The following is a 25339-nucleotide window of genomic DNA, read 5'->3' on the forward strand; positions in this document are numbered from 1 at the left end:
GCTACACCCATTGTGCCAGTATTAAAGCCTAATGGGAAGGTGAGACTGTGTGGGGATTACAAGTACACTGTGAATAAGGCATATAAGCAGCCTCCATACCCAGTGCCTGCTGTCAATCAACTCCTCACTGTTCTCACTCACTGAGGGGCATTCTGAGTAAAGCATCTGCAATTCGGAATTTCTGTGGCCTCTGGACAGTTCCAACAATTCATGGAAACCTCACTTTCTGGAATTCCAGGTGTTGTGCCATATTTTAACAATGTCCTGTCATGGAATCAACAGAGGAAAAACTTGCTGAACGACTTCAAGAAGTCCTACATCATTTTGACACATCCGGCATTCATGTAAAAAAAGTAGAAATGTGAAATTGGAACCTCCAGCATAACATTTTGGGGCTATTGTATTGATGCTTCTGGCATTCACCCCACTGACAAAAACAAACACACAAAAACATGTAATTCACGTATTGCTCTAAAACAAAGCAGGACCGTCAAGGACTTCTCAATTTCTACCATGTGTTTCTTCCACAAAAGGCAGCCGTTGCTGAGCCAATGCATCATCGCTCTCTGGGAAAGGGGGTTCCATGAAAACAGACCAGCCAGCATGAGAATGCTTTCCAGAATGTCAAACACTTGCTGAGTTCAAATTCTGTGCTTGTACATTATGATGACCCCTCCCCCCAATCCTTAATATTGGTGCTTCTTCTTACCAAGTTGGTGCTGTACTAAGCCACAGTACACTGCCCACCCCCCCGGATGCATAACAATGGCCTAAATGGCCCCTTCCAACTCTTATGATTCTATGGTCAGGAATGCTGAGAATTGTAGTCCAAAAAACCTGGGGGCACCAGGTTGAGGAAGGCTGTGTGAATAGTCTGTGGAATAATGCGTCTTCATGACAATCCATGCAGTTGCTCCACATAATTAGTTGCTTCAAAAATCATGGGATCTGCATGAACTTGCTGTCATGGACATCCAATTCCAGCAGCTTTCACAGGGGGCTATCATGTTTGCAATGTCCCTGCCACAAATGGCTTGGAATATCACTTATTTTCTTTTAACACTTCCCAACTCAAAGCTGAATTGTGTGAATTGACGGCACTGAAAGGCATTGCATTTGAGGGGAAATGAAATGTCTGTCTGAGGTCACTCTGACTGTGATCGCTTGCAAGTTATCACTTGAACATGGATGTGTAAACAAGCTCAAAGAGTGCAGCAGAAAGTTTTCTTTATTTGGAGAATAACAGTTGTGCTTTGAGTACATAGGAACCTGCCTTATAGCAGCTCCGAATAATTATCCATCCAGACGAGTATTGTCTACTGGACTCTCCAGGAGGCCTTTCATGTCACTGGCTACCTGATTCTGTTTTAACTGGAGATGCTTGGGATAGAAACTGTGACCCTCTGCGTGAGCACTACCAGGGAGCTAAGGTCCCTTCATAAAGGCATGGCCCTTGCATGGGCTTATCTGGGAACTCAACTCAGGACCTCTCACACCCAAAGCAAGAAATATTCCCCCAAAGCAGGGCTCCTGAGGGCTGGATGTGGGTGGGGCTCTCCTCCCCTCTTGTGTGTGTGTGTGTGTGTGAGAGAGAGAGAGAGAGAGAGCGAGAGAGCAGATGCGCGCGCACACACACACACACACACAGTGCCAATCAGCTGGGGAGTGGGTGGGGGCAACAATCAACTGTTCCCAGTGCCAATCATCTGGCAGGGGGTGGGGAGGTCTGCAGACCACACAGAAGGGCCACATGCAGTTTGTGGGCTGACTATATGCACCCTAAAATTTAGTGGAGGGGTGGGTAGTCCAAAATATCTGGAGAGTTATAGCTCCCCTCAGCCCTATCCAGCATAGCCAGTGGTGAGGGATGGTGAGAGTTCGTAGGCCAAAACATCTGGAGACACACCCATGCTTTGAACAAGAAGCCAGTATCTTCAGGCTGACATGGAAGCAGTTGCTAGAAGTAAGGGAGCCAGTAGAGGTTAGAGTGTTGAACTGGGACTCAGGAGACCCGGGTTCTAGTCTCCACTCGGCTATGAGGCTCACTGGGTGACTTTGGGCCAGTCACTTGACTCCCAGCCTAACCGGTAGGGTCGTTGTGAGGATAAACTGGAGAGGAGGAGGATCTTGTACACCTTCTTCGGCTCCTTGGAGAAAAGGTGGGATATAAATGTAATAATGATGATAATGATACTGCTAAAATAATAAAATAATAAAAAATAAGTGGGAATGTATAATGTAGGGCAAAGAGAAGGATTAAGATGGAGATTCATGGTACATAAGACTAATTTCATTCTCTGAAATGCTCCCAGCAAGGTGGAAGCTTTAGCTTCACAGGGGTATTTTATAGGGCTGTCCATGGACCCACTGATCTGCTTTGGGGCTTCCGAGGTGGGCCTGATTCTGCTCTGGCTGATTTGGGTCCACCTCGACTTGTTTCGGCCCCCCAGCATGCCCCCAGCTCCTTACCTGGACCCTTGTTCCATGGGGGAGGGGCTCCCACCACCGGGGGAGGGGCTGCCAGCAAATCCGCTGCTGTCGGCACTGGTAGGGGAGCCGCCGGTGCCGCTGGGGGAAGCGCCACTTCTACTGCTGCCAGGACCCCGCTGCCAGCGCCAGTTCCTAGGCTGTCTGGATGAGTGCCAGCAGCTGTCTTGTTCTGAGTGATAGGGGAGCCATTTTTTAAAATGGCGACTCTCTATTTCCAGAAATAAAGGGAGTCGCCATTTTAAAAATGGCTCCCCCCCCCTCCAGGACAACAAGACAGCTGCTAGTGGAGTTGGGGGCTGGGTGATGGCAGTTGCAGTGGCATGGCGGCTGGGCTTCCGGATCGCGCCGAAGCACACTGAAGAGCTCTGGAGTGACCTGCTTTGTTTCAGGCCACTTTTTGCCCACCATGCGTTGCCTCGGAAGTGGCCTGAAGCACCCCACTTCAACTCAGAGCTTGGGCTTTGGGCCAAAGTGGTGCACAGCCCAAATATTGTAGGTTTGTCTCGCTTAACAACTCCTTCCTCCCCTTCCCCGCCTGTAGTTGACAGTATTCAACATATATGCACCATGATGGCCAACCCTTCCGTGGACATTTTCATTGCTTCCTCGGGAATTTCATTTGGGAAGAAAGCACCACAAATGGTTATGTGAATCTATTTCTCAATTTATAACGACCAAGGCACAGTATTCTCACAGCACTGAGTTATTTTTGCTAGCTGTGAGAAGCAATGGAATTGGACTGCGAACACCTCAGCGCGGCCTGTTCTTTGTATTTTTTATCACTTTGGTGTCACAGCTGTGCAGTGAGTATGTGTTAGCACATAAAAGCAATACTTTCCTAGATCATGGTTTGTATTATTCTAAGACTGATAAAAATGTGGGAAATGGTGAAAATTAAGTTGAACGTCTCTTCTGAAAACAGCCAATCCTAACCAAATCTTTAAGTCAAGTGGGACTCGTTTCCTGATACATATGCACCACACTGGAGCCATAGGCTACAGTCCGAAACTCAGATTGCGTCAGTTGCATTGATTTCAGTGGGATGCAAGGAACTCAGTTCCATACAGATTGCAAATTTACTCTGTGAGATGCTACTTGCTGAAAACCATTTTCTCAGTTGATCCAGTAAGAGGCATCATGACAGCCATTCTGGATCATATCCATCTTAGGACCAAGAAAGTAACTAAAAACAACTTCTTGGTGACTCAGCTGTGTTCGGCATCTTGGAGGTAGGTTGTACTCTTCTAATGAGTCCATGCTATCTAGTTGCATAAATTAATTTAAGAACGTAACAGCAGCCCTGATGGATCAGACAAAATACCTGCCTAGTCCAACATCCTCTTTCCTACAGTGGCCAATGAGATTCTGACAGGAAGCCACAAGGAGGACATGAGGACAATAGTTCTCTCTGGCTGTTGTTCTCCAGCAACTGGTACTCAGGCGTGCTGATCCTGGAGGGAGCATATAACTATCATGACCAGCAGCCATTGATAGCCTTATCCTATGATCCTACCTGGTGTACCATTTCAGGCCATGAGTTCTGATGATGCTCTGTTGGGTTGCAAGGTTCTGCTATGGATCAAATCTTGAGCAGGGGGCAGGTTCCTCAGGAAGCAAGGCAGAAAAAGATTAGCACCATGGAAAGCTCCAGATGGTGCTGGGACTGTAAGCCAGAAAACAAAGGTCAAAGCAAAACTGAAGCTTAAATAGAAAGTTACTGACCCTTAAGTTGGTTAGCTCTACCTCTGCACTGAGTGAGATTTTGATCCTTAAAGGGGCCTCATTTATTTCAACAACCTCAGGCTGCAAGGACATGGGAGTGGTTGTGGCATGCTAGTGACTTCATGACCTTAGAGTCTGAGGATGGCAATGAAACCTCTTCTAGATGTGGGGGGTTCCTCTGGAAAAGTGGGTTCTGGGAAGATGGAACTTTCATGATGCCTTTCCATGGCTGAATCTTCTATTGACTCTGGGGCCTCTTCTGAGGATGAGGGATCAGAATCCTCCAAGTGTGCTGGTTCAGGGTGCTGGTCATGACACCTGGACAGAGATAGCCTGGCTACATTATCCATGCACTGCTAACCTCCTGCCTGGGTTATTGCAATGAGTTATACATGTGTCAGGGTGGAAACTGAGCCCATAGCGCCCCAGAACAGTTCTGATTCTGAGGAAGAGCAACAACCCATTGGAGAGGAGCTCGCTCATCGCTCACAGGCACAGCGGCAGGGAGAGATTCCTCCTGCCTGCATTCCTGGGAGAGATAGTGACCCTGGCAGCGAGAGAGCGAGGGATGGGGCCTTGCTGGACGCTCAGCGCAGACGCAGGGAGCGGTGCCAGATAGAGGGCACCGAGAAGAGGCGCTCTGCTCGCTTGGGGCTCCGCTGTCTTGGTGCTAAAACAACGGTTGCGTCCCGAGGACCCATGGGTAAGAGGGAGGACCTCTCCATAGCCCATAAGTTCAGAGTCTTCTCACGATTCTCCTTCAAACGGGGACCAACTGCCTTACCTAGAGCTTAGGCTACTCTGCTAACTACCCCAGTGCAGTTCCTTGCTTAGTCACTGATGATTAGCATCTGAGTCATTAAGTTGTAACGGAATAAAGCCTTGGAAAGAGTCCTCGTCATCTGTGTCTTGAGTTGGCTATTGGAGGGGGCTGTAAGAGGCAGCTAGGGCGCTTCTGACAACATGGGGCTACCTCTGGAGATGGCTTGGAAACTGCCATTAATGCAGAATAGAGCAGCAAGGCTACTTACTGGGATTGGCCATTTGGAACATAGTACTCCAGTGTTGCATCAACTGCACTGGTTGCAAGTCAGTTTCTGGGCCTGATTCAAAGTCAGTGCTGACCTTTAAAGCCCTAAATGGCTTAGGACCAGTCTACCTGAAGGAACACCTTCTCCCATATCTCCTTGCCTGACTGAGAAGATCTTCAGAGGCTTTTATTGGGGTGCCACACTCCACAATCTTGCAGTGGGTGGCTACCACGGAAAGAGCCTTCTCTGCAGTGGCCCCCTGTCCGTGGAATGCCCTTCCAAGGGAGATCCACCTGGCATTTTCATTATACACATTTAGATGCCAGGCTAAGCCTTTCCTCTTCCAGCAAGTAGTTAAACTTTAATACGTTCCTTCTATTATCTGTTTTACTGCTGGCTCAAATGCTTTTAATATTTTAATGTTTTGTTATTTTCATCAGCTGCTACTATTTAGGTTATTTTATTGCTGCTGTGGGGTTTTACGATTGTAACCACCCTGGGGGCATTTGTCAGGTTAATCTGTTGGAAACATTTGATTAAAAAGTTGCAAAAGATTAAGTAATTATTGGTAATACGAGGACGTAAACTTTGCACGCACCGAAACATTTGCTCTCTCACACATTGGAGGAAATGCCTCTTCTAACAGGGCCAGTCCTGCCATGCAACAGGGTGAAGTAAGTGCTTTAGATGGCACCCTGAGTGCGGGGTAGAGGAAAGCAAGGGATCAGAGGTGGAATGGTGCAGCAACTTTTTATTTAGTGTTTGCCCTAGCTTGGGTGTGGGTGGGGGGACAGGGGACATTTGGACTCCTCTTCAGATAGCAACATGCTTTGGGCTGGCAGTACAATGGTACCTTAAATGTGTATGCATAATCTGAGAATAGATGTCCCCCCCCCCTTATGAATGATTTTTTTATTCCTATAAAAGTGTATGCATATTTAAAACCAATCCATTGAAACCCGTGTAATTAATCAACTAAGACTTCCTTCATCAGGTGACAGACCTATTTTAAACCCTTTTAAAACCACCTACTGGTGGACTGTTTGCCCTGCATTTTCTAAGAAGCCCCATCTGTTCTTACTAGTCTGCTGTTTGGCTGTAATTTCATAAAGCTGTTAAGGTTGCCTTGGGATGATTTTTAGAATGTGCTTCCAGCAAGATGTGCACTGGATCTTGCTTATGTCAGGAAGGGGTGTGTGTGTGTCAGCCACTTACACAATTTTGCAAATGTACCTGACATTCCCTTGCTGTGAGAGTCAGGTCAACATGATTACTAAGGGTTTTCACGTATCAGTTTGAGATCTGGCTATTCATCTTCTGTGTAGCCAAGGTTCAAAATAGCCAGCCCTCCACCTGCCTCTCTTCTAAAGCACTAACTGCTCCCTAGAGGAGGATTTAATGCACTGGGGTATTTCAGCAACTGACTGCTAATGAGCTCCATCCGACCTGAAATTCCAACAGCTCCGTGAATCTCTTCTCTCTCTCTCTCCCTTCTGCTCGAGCAGGTGCCTGCTTTGAGAGTGTGAGATACTTATGTCCTATCAGCTTATTTCCTTTCCCACATTCTGCTGACTTGCTTACAGAGAGGAGCTGAGCATAAACATTCTCATCATTATAGGAATTTGGTGTGGATTATAGCAAAGGGCCTCTGCTGCTCCTCCTTCTCACCACCATGGTGGTCTGGGCCAGAGCGAGAGGCAGGTGAACAAGCAAGTTGCCATGGTGATGAGGAGGAGCAAGTCCAGGGGGCTCTTGTCAGTGGGCCCCTGCTGGAGTCTCAGGCCTGCTGGGCCCTCAGCTGGTGCCCGACTATTCCTACCCTTAATGCCGGCCCTGTGGCTACTCAGCTCCATGTCCAATTCCAAACCCTCAGTTTATTCCAGCTTCAATCAAGGCAAATATAAATCCATCTGTTGCTGTCCTATCCCTGTTCTGCCAGTCAAAACATATGCAGCTTGCAAACAGAACAGATCATATCCTCCGAGGATTGCCATTCAAATTATTTTTTCCAATAAGAGAAATTAGAACATCCAATGATTAATTTGAACAAAGATACCACAGATCAAGGTACCATCCAGGGCACAACACGCAATCTATCATCTAGCTGAACCCTATGCTACAGGGCCACCAAGCAGATGTACATCAGAAGGAGGCTCAAAGCACAATGAATGTGCACTGCGTTCTCTTAAGAGTGCATTGAAAGCTGCTCTGCCACAGCCACTTGGCTGGGCGCTCCATCACTTTGCTACCACCACTGCCTTTTGGAGAATGAAGATGCACCCTGCAGCTTGTGACAGAAGGCCATTGAGACTGTGGGGTGCAGCTATTAAAATGGTAGTTTAAATACTTGAATTTAGTTATTGAATTGTTCAGAAGGTTTATTTCTCTATATATGCATTGTACTATTCTAATTTTTGGCAAACTGCCTTGGGCATAACTCTGTGGAAAGTCATTTTACAAATAGACCCTTCCCCCCCCACACACAGCCAGAGAAAGGGGAATAATTCTGCATCCAAGTACCCCTTTTGTTACAGAGCCCTCACACGGCCATTATCAATTATGTGGTCCTGATCTGAGTCTGTGACCCAGATCCACAAATTTATATACACATGCCCTCCCTAGGTTTGGCTTTTTATTTATCCCCCATTTTTCCACCAAGAAATGGCACTCAAGGTGGTTAACAATAATAAAAATGCTGGACCCCTGAAACTTCTTGCTTCCCATACAACTGGGAAGCACATAACAGTATGCAAGAGTAGAGGAATTGCCATAAGTACAAGGTGCTTGGTAGATGACACACTTGGATGCTGAATTCCAGCTAAAACATAGGAGGAGATAAATTGTGTCCAGTCATTTCCAGTGTGAAAAAAGCAAATTCTCAAGCCATGGAAGGTGCAACAGAGAGAATGCTGGGTGAAAATTTTTCCCAGGCTTTGGTGCTGGGGACAGAAAACAAGTTTAAGAGGCAATGGTTTCTAATGGGCTTCATGTGCTAACAAAAGAACAAGGTTATGCGAGACTTTCTCTAAAGATGCACAGAGAGCAATGGAGCAAAAGCGAGCTAGCATGCCAGGAACCTTCAGGCGAGGAAAGTGGGGAGGAAAATGGTGCTGAGATTAAGTGTAGCTTGTGCACTATATTGTTCTTTCTGAGTGTCTATTTGAAAGCTAGTGTAGGAAATGGGATTCAGATCCCTGTTGAGCTATGATGCCTACTGGATAGTTTTGGCCAGTTCTTGGCCTAACCTGCATTACAGGTTGTTGTGAGGATAACAACAGGGTAACTTATATCCACTGGTCACTGTTTCTTAAGCAACAGATAGAAATGCGATTCATTTTGGTCACCTGCTTAAGAGGACGTGGGAGCTAGGGTGGCCACTCACATGTTGCCAAAAAAAGAAGAAACGCATCACCAAAAAAGGGCAATTTTTTTTGCATAAAATGGGCATATGCTAATTTAGGTGTGTTAAGGCAGATTTAGAAATTACTCTAATTTAAGCAGAAATACATCTCATGATGAGGCGGGAGAGTGAGACTGTGCCCAGGTGGTATGTGTGCTTGTTGTCTGCTGTCCAGGTGCTGTTGATGGGCAATTTCATGGCAGGCATACCCTCCTTTATGAAGCAAAGACTAACTCTTCGAAAGAAAGCCACATTCCACATGTGTTGTGGACTACCATCCTGCTGGCCCTAACTACCCCCAGATTATGAATGCTAGGTACCCTATTATATCCTATTGTGCTCATTTAATTCTCCACCATGCATCATGTTCAGAAAACCAGCCAATTTACATAAATTACTAGTTAAAGCAGAACTTGAACAAGATGTTTGCAATCCAGGATCATGCCAATGTAAATCAGCCCATTGCATTACCTATAGTTACCTTGGAAGAGCACAGTTACTAACAAAACATATTGCATTAGATAATCAGTAATATGCGCCTCCATTAATGTGATTTATGTAATTAAATGTTAAAAAAAGAATGTCTTATGCAATATGTAGGAAAAACTGCAATGGACCTATGAACAGGTTTCTGTAACCACAAATCTGCAATTCTTACTGACAAACTAGAGCAGCCTGTCACAAGACATTTTAACTCACCTGCACAGAGTCTCTGAGACTTACAATTGCTTCCCATTGAAGAAAGAAAGGGTGCTGGCATGCTTGACAGAAAGGAAAACTTCTGGATCTACAGACTCAGAACTCTTCATCCATATGGCCTTAACCTGGAGGGGAATTCCTATGGAATTCATCCGAACTTGTTACAGTACTCAATGACAGGGTTCAGACGACATGCCATGGCTTATTGTGTGTTAGCTCATCTAACCTATGACAAGTTGTGATGCCTGTGGGTACCAATTTGAATATGCAAGTCCCGTTCAATGGTTGTGATGTTGTGCAAACCCGGCGAGCATGGGTTATGTGAGGGTTAAACAACCCTCGCATTACCCTAAACCAGCCCATGGGTTATGCGGGGATTGTTTAAGCCTTGCATAACCCATGCTCATCGGGTTCACACAACACAACCTGAATGGGGGTTGCATATTAAAAATGGTGGCCACAGCCTCACTAGGGGTTTAATAACCCATGGTGGGCAGTCGTGTCATGCAAACTGGCCCTTTCAGTCCTTTGTTATATGCCAAGGGAAAGCCAGGATATTGACTGGTTTAGGGGTGGATAGCTCTAGTCTTTCCCCCTTCTCTGCCCTCCTCTCAATTCTGCCACACACACACACACACCTACTCAGTACCCACAATAAATTCTGTTCACACAATCCTTCTCTCCTATCCCCATGCTTGTTAACTCCTTCCCTCACCAGTGTGCAAACAGTGGTGCCATAATGACAGGATGCTGGGCCAGAAGCCCAGGGTCCCACTCATTAACTGAGACAGCATAGCCTCTTTAGAGGAAAACCTGCAACGATCAGGGTTTTGTTCTTTGCACTGCGAAACATGCAGCTACATAACTAACGGGCCACACACACTAGCAATGCATGCACAAACACACACATATGAGAGAATGAAAATCAGCTTCCATCTTTCATATGTTCTGAGAGTACAGCCTTTTCAGTCCAACAACTCACACTTCCCCTGCAACTCTTGCCCACATTTAAAGCAGCAAATCAATCTGCTCTCTGAAGCACAGAAAATTCCTTGCAGGTTTTGTCAGGCAGAACTATTTAAATATGCAGAGCTGATGCTAAAAATTACTGCCCTTTCTTTCTAAAAACCCAATCATGCGCTTCCCAGGTCTTAGCAATAACTTAAGAGAAGTCCTCCTTTTGCTTTAGTGGCAATTTTGCAAATGACTATTAACAATCTCACGTCTCCATAAAGAACTCACCTGAAATGGAAATAATTAAACAGCTGAAGACTGAAAAAGGTCCAAGACAACGAAGTGAAAAGACTGCTAGCCGATTGGCTATCCTGTTTATCTTAACAATGAGTTGGGTATCAGAAGTATTTTAAAGGCAGTGCAATGCATTCAGAATCTAGAAATGCTCAGTAATGTCTGATGGGTCAATCAGGTTTGGTACAGTTATTTCTGAGGCCAAGTATCAGCTTCATTCTGCATAATTAACTATGGCTATGACAACCGAGTCATTCACAGAAGTTTACAGGGGATCCAGATGATATCTTCCACCCTTAACCCATCTGTGTTTTCCCACCAGTCTTTTTCCTTAGTGCAGAAAATCCGTTAAGGAGAAACAGACGGAACAGCTACACAATGCCTTCTGTTTGCTACCGCTAGGAGCTCCTTCTGTCTGGAAGCATCCTATAGCTGCACATTGCATGCTGGCTAGGAAATGCTGGAGGAGATTATTAACGTTTATGAACACAGAATTGTTCTGCAATAATGTGAAAATACAAAACATGTAGCAATTGTTATCAGGTACTGTGTGTGATTATTTTTATTGTGCTCTACTCTCTCTAGTAGTGTCCGGGCTGCGGATCCTTGTGAGCCCTGGCTCCATACACCACTGCTCTTGTGGGGCTGAGGCAATTGACAATTGACAAACAGGAATGTGTCTGAATAAATAAATACAAACCCACAGGGGTTTACATCTTGTGCTGGTTCACATGACATGACAGCCCACTATGGATTAATTTACCCATGGGGCTGTTGTGTTGTGCTGCGCGCCTGCCTTGCCATGGGTTGTCATGTCATGCAAACCCAGGTGGCAGGGGTTGTTTGAGGGTTAGACAACCCTCAAATAACCCTACAACATGTCATGTGTTATTTGAGAATTGTCTAACCCTCAAACCAACCCCTTGCTATTTGGGTTTGTACAACACGACAACCCACAACCTGTCACTAGATGACAGCCCCACAGGTAAATTAACCCACGGTAGGCTGTTACATTATGCAAACCAGGTTAATGAATTGTTGGAAATGTACTTAAAATGGAGTATCATCACTGATTAAATCAATCAACAAACTCTGGTTGGCCAAAAATGTCAGCGTAAGAAAGACACTTTTCCACAAAATAGTTATCAGTATCTTTATTCATACTCACTTGTTGTCAAACTATCAGTAATATTTAACAAAAAAAAAACATGTCATGCAAACAAAGAATAATCGTTAAGATTAAGGAAAAAGTGCAACAACTTGTACATTAATCTTGCCTATTGTTTTAGACTTCCCCCTGCAAATGAATGGCCTCTCCATATTCCCTATAGTACCTTACCGTTAAATAATTAGAAAACATTTCCCTCTGTTATATATAGAAATTGAGCCTTAAAGTGGTATCATATATAAAATGTAAGATTTTATTGGTTCTGACCTTTGTCAAAAGAAAAGAAAAAGGTTAACACAGCAAATACCATGAAGTGCTAGGTCTCATTACTGCATGCCAGAAAGTCATAGTTGGGACCTGCCAGCTGTATATTTCAGGCAAGCAAAATCACATTTCATTTTGTTAGTTTGCATTCATCTACGTAATGAACAGCTCTGATTCCTAGGCCTAAAACCTGCATAGCAGTTAAGCATGCAGGGAAGTAATTATTGGTTGTTTAAAATTAACACCTTTGATCCCAACCCAGAAATTTCTGATGGGTGCAGGCACACGCGTAGGCGCTCAGATGGTGTTGCCTCTATTCTACAAGGGCTTCCCAATTCACTTTAATGGAAGGGAAAGCTCTGGAAATATCAAGAAGTGAGTGGGAAGACCTGCTTTGCACTGGAAGTCCTGGGGAGCACTAAAGGGCACTAGAGAGGGGTGGATGTCTGTGTGCTTTTGCTGAATGGGGTTTGCATAGGAGAAATTCCCAGTGGAATTTGTGAGTTTGATGGTAAGATTCAGTACAAAAGAAGAACCCAATGCAATCAGGCTGTGATATCCTTGATCTGATATCCTTTACCGGTATGCTTTTCTTCACCTCAGCCATTGACAAAATCAAATATCTCTTTTATAAATCGACAAAATAAAATCTCTCTTCTATGAATAGTCACAATTACTAGTTGTAGAAGGAGCCCAATAAGTTTCAGAGCCAACTGAACTACCAGCTAAGAGAGATTTTTTGCTGGTAGGATCAGCTGTCCTCAAAAGGAGTGTGTCCTCTGCCCTGCCCCGCTTCCAGTGCTTTATTGAACATTGCTAGAAAATACCTATGGTATCAAATTTCCTTAACTGGAAAAAAAACTCTACAGTAATCAATGATGCAAAGACTTCTATTTAAGGAGAGTGTGAATCTCAGTAGCAAGAAAACCATCTACACGATTTTGCAAAAGCAGCACTTTGCTTAGCAACAGCTAAACAGTACTCCAGATCCTATAAGATATTTATTCAGATGTTTGGTTTTTTTCCCCCCAGAAGTGCTATTAAAGTTGTATAAAAAAGTACAAACAGCACAGCATATTCAACAACCCATGTAAATTGAATAAATGGATTCCATATTAAAAAGTGTAATACTTTTAATAGGTTTTTTCACATTAGAAGTACACCAGGAACAACAGCTAAACAACTCTCACAATAAGTTGTGAGGAATATAAGTATTATTATCCCCATTTTACAGATGGGGAAACTGAGGCAGAAGGGTTTAGTACCTTGCCCAAGGCCACAGAGGGAGTCACTGGCAGAGCTGAGGAAAGTAGTTCATTGTTTCTAGATCCCAGAACTGCAATAAAAATATGAGAACATCTATACCTGCCCCCTCCCACTAAAGATTTTCATATGAACAGGAAGGCTTTTAAGTGCATGCTTGCTTATTCATTGTAAGGCTGTATAAATGCCAAACTTCACTGGCACAGTTACCTATTGATAATATGGTCTAATTATCAGTGCTAAATCCTTGTCAATTTACTTTAATCATTTCAAATAGATGTTATGGTTATGGATTTGAAGGAGAGAGGTTTAATCACCAGATTTTGCATTTTACTGTATTGCAAGTAAACTTTCTTTTTGGTTGAGCAGAACATAGCTACCATTATTATTTTTATTTTTGCCACACGCATGATGCAGAGACTTAAAAAAAGCAGTGACAATCATTTAATTCCAATGACTGAGACAACAAAGGTAACAAATCATGTTTAAAATGTTCCCTAAATTCCTTGGTAGGCATGAACTCTAAACTGAACACCGTAAAATGTACAGTGTAAATATTTTCCCCCTACTATATTGGCATACCTGTGTTGAATTTGGCTGAGAAGGAATCACTTGCATTTTCATAATGCATGGATCTGTGGCATGGATTCCACAGATGATTAAACACAAATAGGTATGTCTCCTGTGTTTGTTGAGTCTATATTACATGAAACATCAAGTTTAGAAAGATGACGACTAATTAAGCATGCATTATTCCTATAGTTAGACATAGGAGTGCAGCTATTATGGGTCCACTCTTATAGGAACTGGTGTGTCTGGGCTGGTGTCATTTAAACATTTCACATCAAATGTCTAAAGCTGGTCTGCTGTCTGCTAAATGTCAGGAACACAAGGAGTGTGTGTGTGTGTGTGTGTGGAAATATGTTCTCTGTCAAACCCTAGCAGCACCTTCTTAATGTACTGCCACTTTGCTAAAAAGTTTGATGGTTTTGTATAACTGGTGACCTCCCAGTTATATCAAAAGTAAGGAATACCTTAATGTGTTTGCATTGAGCATATCACATTAATACTGGGCCTTTAAAAAGAGCAAGAACAAAGAATATGGTTCTGCTCTAGATGGACAAATGTTAGAGCAAATGAAAGTGCTTATGAAAATACTAGTACCCTGCTTGCTTGCTAGGAAAGGAACTAAAAGCAAATGATCTTGTTCAGTGTGCATAAAGCAGCTTAACACACAGATGAACTGAGTAAAATTCAACAGGGCCCAGAAACAAGATCTATTCATCACTGATAAAGCTTAATATTATTATATTTGGTCATATGCATGCTACAAATCTGAGCCCCTATCTCATCATCTACTTGCCGTTGTTTCATTTGGCTTTCTTGGATGATTACTTCAGAAGCATTCCAGTATTTCTTTGCACAATTGTTCATTATCTCTCCATTATCTAGCACTCAGAGCCATAGGAACATACCAGGTCAGACTCTTTGGGTTGGATCCCGGAACCTCATTCTGTATGGGGAGGGATACCACTGATGGAATGGCACTTCCACGTCTTCTCCTCCCCCCACAGCTCCCTTCCCTGAACACCTTCCAAATCTCCTCTGGAGAGCTGCAGGGGGTAGGAGAAGATGTGGAAGTCCCATTCCACCAGTGGTATCTTCCTGCTTGTGGAATGAGGTTTCTGGATTCAACCCTTTGTCTATGTAGCTTGATATTGGGCTGGTTCACATGATCACTGCAGCCCCCCATTGGCTTATTTAAGCCACAGTGGCTTGTGGCTCATGCCAGTGGTCATTTTGAATATTTAGCCCATGCTGGGGGTTTGCCATGGTTTGTTGTGTCATCTGGCTTCAAAGCAGGATACGGAGTTGGGGGCACTGCTCTGCAGTGGTTCCACTCCTTTCTCTCAGGACAGTTCCAGATGGTGTCGCTCGGGGATAGTTGTTCCTTGAAAAAGGAACTTTTATGTGGAGTCCCTCAGGGCTCCATTCTATCCCCAATGCTGTTGAATATCTACATGAAACCGCTGGGAGAGATCATCAGGAGGTTTGTGGCTGAGTGTTATCAGTATGTTGGTGACACCCAAATCTATTTCTCCTTAACAACTTTATCCAAGGAAAGTATGACTCCTCTGAATGACTGCCTGAAGTCGCTAATGCGCTGGATGAGGGAGAACAAGCTGAAATTGAATCCAGGCAAGACAGAGGTGCTCATCGTGAAGGGTCCCAATTCAGGTATTGAGGTATGTCAACCAGTTCTGGATGGGGTTGCACTCCCCCTGAAGGAACAAGTTCGTAGCTTGGGGGTGCTTCTTGACCCAACCCTACTCCTGGCACCCCAGGTGGAGGCAACAGTGAGAAGTGCCTGTTATCAACTTCGGCTGATATTCCAGCTACACCCATTCCTGGAACATGTGGGCCTAGTAACGGTGATGCACGCATTGGTAACCTCTAGGCCTGATTTCTGCAATGCGTTGGGGCTGCCTTTATATTTAGTTCGTTAACTTCAACTGGTACAAAATATGGCAGCCAGGTTGGTCTCTGGAACATCCCGTAGAGACCATATTACACTGGTTTTAAAATCTTTACACTGGCTGCCAATTTGTTTCTGAGCAAAATATAAAGTGCTGGTTCTTACCTTTAAAGCCTTACATGGTCTAGGTCCAAGGTACCTTAGGGAGCGCCTTCTCCCCTACACCCCAGTCCACCACCTAAGGCCCTCTGAGGGTGATCTGCTGCGGCTGCCTAATGTGAGACTGGCAGCCACACGCAAGAGGGCCTTGTCCTTTGCCATCCCTCAGTTGTGGAATGACCTGCTGGTTGAAATGCGCTCGCTGACCTCGGTGAAGGTTTTTAAGCAGGCATTAAAGATGCTGTTATTCCGGCAGGGCTTCCCTTTTTAGAACTCCTGTTCGTTCTGCTGACTTTTGTATACTGTTTTAAGAAGTGTTGCTTTAAGCTGTGTTTTACTGTTGGATTTTTTTTTTTTTAAATTAGTTCAAAGTTGTTTTAGTTATATGTTGTTGTATATATTGTCCATATGTTTTTATGTAAATAGTTTTTAAACTTTGTATATTGTATTTTAATGCTTTAACTTTTGTAAACCGCCCAGAGAGCTTTGGCTATGGGGCGGTATAGAAATGTAATAAATAAATAAATCCAAACCCAGGCGGCAGGGGATGTTGGAGGGGTAAACAACCCTCAAATAATCCTACAATCTGCCTGGGTTCAGATGACATGGCAAACCCCCCCACCCCCAGCTGGAGGTTGAATATTCAAAATAGCCCCTGGCAGGTGCTACAAACCACCATGGCTTAAATAAGCCACAGTGGGCTGCAGTGATCATGTGAACTCGGTCTTCATCTACTCTGACTGGAAGCAGCTCTCCAGAGTCTTAAGCAGAGACTCTTTCCCATTGCCTGCAACCTGATCCTTTTTAACTGGAACCTTTTACTTGCAAAGCAGATGCTCTACTACTGACCTATAGTCCCTTCCCCTAGGGGAAGACAGGTTTAGACCCAAGATTTTAGACCATCAGCTCCTTGGGGGAGAGATGTGTCTTCTTGTTTCTTGTTCAGTGAAAGTACAATATACACTGTGGCACTGCGTTAATATTATTGTGACCCAACAGACACACGCACACACACAGACCCCCCCCCCCCCGCCTCCAACATCAGTCCCATTGGAATTGGTCTCACTATGCCACACCGTGTTCAGGGTTGGAGAAAATTGGGAATTTCTGTGAACAAAACATGCCCTGAAATAGGTTTCCTTCTCAGAACATTGATGGGTAGTGGTGAAATATACATACTTTCTCTAAGGTGGTGACAATTTTTAGAAAAAGAGGCAAACATGGAAGCAGGTTGGTATAAAAAGTTAGTTGAATACCCATATTGTAAAATATAGTTACAAGGTACCAACATGCTTATCTAACAGTTCTAATATTTTTATATGTAATAATGTCTACCTACATTATTTTTCATGTTTATACTATTTACTATAGATAGGGAATATCTAAATCTGCATCTCCCTGTTTAAATACCTTAGTCACAATGGGCTGGTTTGCATGACTCGACAACCCATCTTGGGTTAATCGTGTTGGGTGCATCCCGGCCACCTTTTTGAATATGCAACCCCCAATGGGGGGGTTGTTTTTGTGTTGTCAGAACTTGGCCATCGGGGGCAATATGAGGGTTTAACACTTTCATTACCCTAAAACAAGCTAAGGCTTGTTTAACCCTCACATAACACCCAATGGCTGGGTTCAGCCAATGTGACAACCCCCAATTGGGGGTTGTATATGCAAAATGGCTCCCGTGGGTGCTGCAACTTCTCGGGGGTTAAAAAACCCATGGTGAGCTGCAGCGTGTCATGTGAATCAGGTCAATACTGGTTCTCTGTTACGCCTTTCAAATGTCATGCTCACTTCATGGCACAAACATCTCCCGGTGTTTAATACATTTCCTGATGTCCCGCCATTTCTCCGATTTCCACCAAGGGTATTGCTACCCACTTAGTTGGCCCTCGGCTGCTAAACCCAGACTAAACTGAACAAATAACTAGTGGTATGGTACAGCTGAAAGACCAGAAGAGTAGCCATGTTTTTGCAGGGCTACTTACTTCCCTGTGATCACTTGGAACACTGGAAATGGGCATTGTGTTAACAAATATGCCTGTATTGTGGCAAATGTACCGGAATATTTTCATAAAGTCCAGCACAAGGTATAACTGGTAGAAAAATTGTAACAATCATGTTCAAGGGTCCCATTTAACATATGGTGGGATGTCACTTCCCTTGAAGTAAACATGATGTCTGAAAGCACCTGTTAATATTATATTCAGTTTTGCCAAGAAGCTTATGACTTTTCCTCACTTAAGGATTTAAGTGACAAAAAGTTTAGATATGCAGACACATTTTGAATCACTTGGGTTGCAATGTGCTTCTAGAATGGCTTCTGCCTAATGCAGAGACCCCCTCTGAAGCTCTCATGGCCTGTGTGGGGTACATCTGATATTCAGGTTTAGGGCCATTTCACAAATGCCTTTTCTACACAGGCGGAGGGGAAAACATATATACCATCATGTATAAATATATGCCTGGCTATTTTATTAGGTTTGCATGCATCTTGGAAAGCTTTGATGAGCAGAGGGTTCCCAACACGTACACATGCAGCAAAACAGATGTGTGTGTTTTACCTTCACACACAACATAGGTTTCCCCCTACGCCAGTGAAGTCTCAATGAAGGCAAGACAACATGTGTGGAGTGACCCTTACGCAGGTCCTCAGAGAACAATGAGTCTGAAGCAAAGAGTTTTCAAGAGAGGATCGATGAAATATTTTGGCACAGTTCACAACTGTAGTGTAAAACTAATCTTTTAATAAAATGAGGAACCTTTCTTCATGGTAATTTTGAGGAATATATTTCACTTTGAGATCGCACTTTTTGTGCAGCAAAAAATGGGAGGCAGATGGCCCTTCGTACAGCAAGATCCTGGAACTGACGTGTATACATTCAGCACCTAAGTTTACAATATTAAGAAGGGAAACATAAATTTTTGTTACATGCCAAAGAAGGGAATTAAATATTTACTGATCTTAAAAATCAGCATCTTCTAATAAGGAAGTGAAGGGGGTGGGGAGTACTACAATTCAAAACAAGAGGTCTGGGACTCTACAGGGAAACAGCTGTTAATTATAGCTCTGTCGTATTATTTCTTTTTCCGTTTTTGAAATTAATGGATGTGTAGCAACCACTCGACTCCAGCCACCTCTCAAAGAAGGAAATGTACATGTTCTGAGCAGAAAGCCAGTTCTCTTTCCCCATAACACAAAACCTCAAGCTGCTCTTTAAACTGCCTGATATCAAAAAGGGATTTGGTGCAAGATCACTGTAAAGGGACCCCACCCCAGGGGGGCAGGAGGCAGATACCCTACATTCCCCAGCAGTATTTCTCTTTAGCAGCTTGAGGGTTGTTTGGGCAGCTTTTAAACAGTGCAAAAGTTATGCACACTGATTTTGATCGTGGTCAGTGTCTTGTAGAAAACCTGCAGGTAGCCATTATAATTTAATTGTAGACCTACATAAGAATAAAGCATGGCTTTCCTAAACTATCAATGTTAAGCAGAACTTAAAACCCCCCAAACAAAAACATAAAATAGTAATAATAAAACATTAAGCTAAATCTAAATAAAGGTCATCCAGGACAAGAACCTTCACAAATATAGCACAGCCGTGTCTTAAAAAATGTATATCATTATCTTCATACTTGATAGAATTATCTATAATATAGATTCACTTAATGCTTATTATTATTAATAAACATGCAAAATACATTGCATGATGCATATTCAACAACTTCAACCAGGGCAACTGCAGTTGAACAAAACATCTTCAAGTTGTTTTTTAATTCCCACTTTGTTTTCTGTGGTTCCAGGTCTCTTAAACCAACATTACATGTTGAATTTATTTTTAAAAACTTTCCTTAATTATCTTAGGAAAAGCAGGGAGTGACTCTGAACTCTATACTTCTATTAATTTACTGTACAAATACCTTCCATACTTTAAATCTAACATGCACTTTACTAAATAAATAAGTATAAATTGAGGAGTTAGGGGCTTGTTTCAGAGTCAAGGTAAGAAACATTTTGGAATAAAGTATTAGAACTGGAGTGATGATAACCTTGAGTAGTGGCATAAATTAAGTAGTAAAATGGCACCCTGGATCACAGTATAATCTCATGGAGATTAAAATTAATACACGTATCAGTATTATGCAGTTTTATCTTTAAGTTAGTTCATCACAGGTTCTAGGTAGTAATAATCCGACATATCTAGTTTTCCCATTTCCTAATGAAAACTTTATACATATGCCTCTACTTTGATCAACCGATTTTAAAATATCTTATGGACCTGATTTGTTCATTTATTTGCTTTAACAGGTAACTGCTCAACTTTAACGTTGAAGCATTTTTTCTTGGTTCCTATCTTCTCTCTATTCAATTATTTTACATTTTCAGGCCTATAATTATTCAACCATCTATCCTATCATGTGACACCAGGCAGACCAATGAGGAGGCTGGTCCCACATGGCTGCGCATGCAACATTTCATATCCACTTAATTTTGATTTTATGACTAAGTATTTTTCCCAAGCCTACATGATACTCTTACTCTTTGCAATTAACCCTTGAAGAAGAAGATTTGAGATGTACAGTGTACAAAGGGAGACAATAGGAGTTATAAAACTGACAAAGGCTAGCTTCATAAGAGTAACCTAAAAGCAGGAGTGATTCCTAGATGAATACATTGGGTACTATGTGGTGATCTCCTAAGACCACACTTTCTTTGTTGTAAACCTCAGTATCTTTCTTTACTTCTTACCCCTACAATTTTCAGACCCAAATGGAATCAACAAGGCAAAGATCTAAAAACTCCAGGGCTAAGGACAATGTTTCACTGTGCAGCTTCTTTGTGTCTATCATTTTCATACAACGTTCTGCAACATGGGATGTACAAACTGTGGGTTGACATAGGAGAACCCTTCAAAATCTGTTTGGTCTATGTTAGAAATGACCAGCTGATCAGGTGGTGTTAACACTGGCTGTCCTCTGGTAAAGAACTTGTCAAAATTTTCAGCACCCTTGCCACACTGTAAGGAAAAAGTAAATGTAAACAATGAGAAGAAATATATAAATATAAAGCCTTAAGTAAACAGATTGTAAAGAAATTAAAAGTGTTTAGAAAAGTGTTCTAATTCCACCGGACTTCATAAATTTGTACCACATTTTTAGGATAATCTATGAATGAAGGGCAGTCGACACAATAATTTTGATATATACAAACAGTCCAAACTGTTCTGAGGTATGCATTTAGGTGGACTAACATAAAACTAGTGAGCAAGGGTATGGCCAACAGGAATTCCTGTGCTTGTGGTGGCATTTTATTTAGTTATGATGCTCATACTCTGAGCTAATCTGTAATAATTTGATTCACACATTACTTGTCCACCTGAATATGTATATATTAGTAGCAGTAGTAGTATTTATCAAGATTTATATACTGCTTACCATATTTAAAAATATCTCTTAAGTGACGGTCAAGACTGCTACAAAAGGATTTACTCTGTAGGGGGCATTAGACTCATGCATTGGAGAGGGCCTACTCGATAGGCAATGCTTCCAGGTTAAACAGAAAAGCCCAGGTGAGAAGCGATCACTGGAAACTGGCAGAGAGCTCCAAATGACACAGGTAGATTTGGAAAGTGAAGCACCTGCTGGCAATTCTGTCACAGGCATAATCCATTAGGCCTGATTTCCCCAACTGGCGCCCTCCAGATGTGTTGATCTGCAACTCCCATCATTTCCAGGCAGCATGGGCAATGAATGATGGGAAGTGAAGTCCAACAAAAAAAACTGAATTTTGGAAAACCTTGTATCTCACAATTTCTTTAAAATATGCTTTTAAAAATATGCTGTTTTTAAAGTAATGCTATTGTTGTTACTAACCCGCCCCCACATTCCGTGTATCTACTTTACATGTGCTAACAGAGCGTCCTGTAGTAAAAGACAAATGTTTTTATACTTGTTATGATATAATCAATGATAAATATATTAATACCTGGATTCTCTCTTATTACAAATTATCTGAGCTTTGTATAAAAATACAACAGCCCTTTAGATGAATATTTTGGCTGATCATTTCTGCAGTGAAATAACTAAGATTGCCTGAGGAACATGCCCCAAATATTTCAAGGAAGGCCAGAAAAATCTCACACAAACAGACACATGGGTCACATCTTAGAGGATATTTTGCTTGTTAAACGTTTGAAAATTCATTGCAAACATGGACTACGATCAGTGAAACTTGTGTTAGGGCTGCGTGTGTGTAACACCCTGGTCAGACAATTGACAAATGGTGCCGATCGGCTATTCAGGGAGAGGAATACATTCACTTCCTCACCTACACCCCCTCCTTAAGAGGTGATTGGTGCTAATTGTAGGCTGTCCTTGGTGCTGGATAGGCAGACGAACACTGTACACAACATCTAGTTTGCATGCAAGGCTCATAATTTAGCTCACACATGCCCATTAACTGGACTGGAGCAAGCATTCTTATGCAATGGTTTCAGTTAATTCCTGTTCTGTCAATATCAGCAAAACTGTAAATGCTGCAAGTAATAATGCCCCATGAGTTGCTCCACCCTGTTCCACATATTTAACCTGGGTACTTGCAGCAACATTCTAAAGCTCAAATGGGAACCTGTATGTTAGAAGCATAAGCACCATATTAAATCCTTTAGGAGAAACAACACATCATATGGCCATGGTTATGAATCACAGTTGCCCTGCAGTGAGACTTGTCATGTGTGTGTCACCATTCTGCCAGCATGCACCATCTTAAAGCCTGGCTATAGCAATAAATGGAAAAGTGTTTCAAATGGTACACTCTATTACCCTTTTGCTGTGTTTTCAAAAGGCAAGCTACTTGTGACAATCATAAAGGCCTTTAACTTGATGGTTGTTTTGGTGGAATTCCAGCCCACATCCTAAAAATAGATGCTTTAGAGAATACTCTTTTCAGTTCTCTAGTTTATTCTGTACTAAAGCGCATTATGACTACAATTATTTCTTCCATTAAATATAATTTTCATAAACCAGTCTTGGTACATAAGGCATTTCAAGGCCCTCCCAACTGCTCACACCAAGGCTGAAAAACAGCTCCATGCTCAAAACAGCAGTGCCTAACATGCTAGATCATTCATCTCAGCACCAGGGCCAGAATATCCCGCTTCCAGCTACCAACTGCCTATAGCAGGTAAAACTGGTTTGCATAAGCAAGTTTGCTAATCACTTGGGAGAGACACTCTCACACAGCTCAGATGGAGCTGTCAAGTCCCACTGAGTTCAAAGGGGCTTATTCACAAGTGTATAGAGGTATAAATGTGTATAGGTATAAGGCAAAACACCCATCCAGTTCCAGATATTCATCAATAGAGGATATTTCCCAAGCTCTTGGAGACTATCATGAACAAGGCTGTCAAAATCTACTTAACACTTTTGAAGAAAGGAGTGATGCATTTCTACGTGTCCTGCAAGGAGACTTCCAGCTCACAGAGAACCGAAAGATATACAGTGCAAAAGGAACTGTTCTCCATATTTGGCTTTGTTTACAGAGAGAGTTCTCAGTGTTCTTGCAGTGTTCTCTACATTTACATCCTGGTGGTTCCACATGGACCTATGGATCGATTGGAGTCCACCTGGAGAAGAGCCTTCAGTGTGGTGGCCCCCTTTCTATGGAACTCTCTGCCTCTGGAAGTCAGGCAGGTGCCAACACTGTGTTGTTTCTGGCACCTCCTGAATTCATATTTATTCCAGGAAGCCTTCCTTGACTGACGAGTACTGTTTTTATTGGTACTCTGTTTTAAAAAATAAAATGTTTTAATATGGAGTTTTATTTCTTTAATCTTTTAATCATTTTATCTTTTATTGTTCATCACTCCAGAATCTGTTCATATGTGGAGTGGTATATAAATGCTATATAATAATAATAATAATAATAATAATAATAATAATAATAATAATACATTCCCATAATCCTGTCTTCAGGTTATCTTGTCAAAACTTGTGTCTGATCACTTCTGAGACCTTGGATTTGATAACATGGAATTAGATCCAGCATAAGCCTCCTGCAGACAGAAAGTCTCTTTCCATCCGTTGAAGGCTTCTGATCCAGTAGGGGAATCCCACTGGTCAAAAGAGGTGTGTGATCTTTGTCAAGTCCCCTATGCCCCCCAAATCTGCTCTGGGGGGTTGCAGGACCGTCTGGAACAGTGGGGAAGGTGGTGCTGGAAGCTGCAGAGGCAGGGAGAGTCAGCAAAGATTGCGGCCTCCACCTTATACCGGTGGGAGCATCCTGAATTAAACTTTGTTCAGGAGCAATTTCTGCTGGTGGAATAAAAGCTGGATCCTCTGCAAGAAAAACTTAGATTCATCCCAGATCTTGGTAAGGAGAGAGTGGGCCCAGATGTGTTGCTTATATTTGAGGGAAGTGGCCACAATGGCTTAGGTAGAAAATACTGCCCTCTCTAGCCTGTGCAGTAAAGATCCTTTAGGAAGATGTGTTTGATGAATATCCCCAGTTTTTGGCATCTTTCACCATAAAGATGCAATGCTGTACATGTTTACTGCAAGTAAATGCCACTAAACTCAGTGGGACTTATAGCTCCATCTGGATTGCATGACAGCGCGATTTACAAACATCCATATTGCTCCTTCTGCTTGAGCCATGGGCCTGCCCCTTGGGGGACCTTCTCCAGGTCCCACCACCATCACAGATCAGGTGGATGGTGACTGGAGATAAGGTCTTCTTTCTGTTGGCACCCTGGCTTTGGAACTCTGTCCAGAGAGGTGCATCTCATGCTGAGTCTGTTGTTCTCTCAGCACCAGGTGAAACCTTTTCATTCTCCCAGGCCTTCTAGACCTACATTTTTAAAACTTTGGTCATGTACAGTTGTATTTTGTAAGAATGGTGTTTGTTTTGTTTATTTAACTTTGTTGTTGTTTTAGGTTTGTTTTAATTTGTTATAGTTGACTTGAATTTCATATTGAGAACTGCTCTGAAATTTTTTATACTGAAAGAAGGATATTAAATATCCAAATAAAGAGTTAAATACACCTCTGTTTTATTCTGTGACCTTGGAAATGAGTTCATTGGGAAAGGAGGTGTATTCATCTTACTTACCACTTTAGGCTTGAATGGAGGCTGGATTTCTCTGTTTTCTAGTCTCTCCCAGTCAATTCTTCTGAAGAAGGCATGCTCCCTGATGTCTCTCTCCCCCTCAGGCCCACAGCCAAGACGTTTTGCAGGGTGTTTAGTCATTAACTGGACATAAAACACAAATATTATGAAGAGTGAGCAACACACTAGTGATTACTTGCATTGATATGGCTTTGGTCTTGACATTCAGATAAACGTGACAACATGATACCTTTAAAAAACAGTGTTGTGTTACAAAGGATGCTCCTAGAGACTTCTTACCATCTTGCACAAG

At 42.6% G+C, this 25339-nt stretch overlaps 1 protein-coding gene across 1 annotated transcript in view; it reads right to left on the reverse strand.

Moving 5' to 3' along the window:
* Nucleotides 1–16279: 16279 nt before the first annotated feature.
* The window catches only part of PRKCA (protein kinase C alpha), a 296418-nt gene continuing 287358 nt past the window's right edge, over nucleotides 16280–25339 (reverse strand). The window contains exons 16-17 of the mRNA XM_084837479.1: nucleotides 25030–25170; nucleotides 16280–20938 (exon numbers count right to left, since the gene is read on the reverse strand). Of these exons, the coding sequence (XP_084693605.1) occupies nucleotides 20774–20938; nucleotides 25030–25170 (306 nt within the window). The 3' untranslated portion in view covers nucleotides 16280–20773. The remainder of the gene's footprint in view (nucleotides 20939–25029; nucleotides 25171–25339) is intronic.

Source organism: Heloderma suspectum, chromosome 2 (assembly GCF_057233095.1).
Source record: "Heloderma suspectum isolate Gila_16-S chromosome 2, 16-S_ref, whole genome shotgun sequence".
Lineage (NCBI taxonomy): Eukaryota > Metazoa > Chordata > Lepidosauria > Squamata > Helodermatidae > Heloderma > Heloderma suspectum.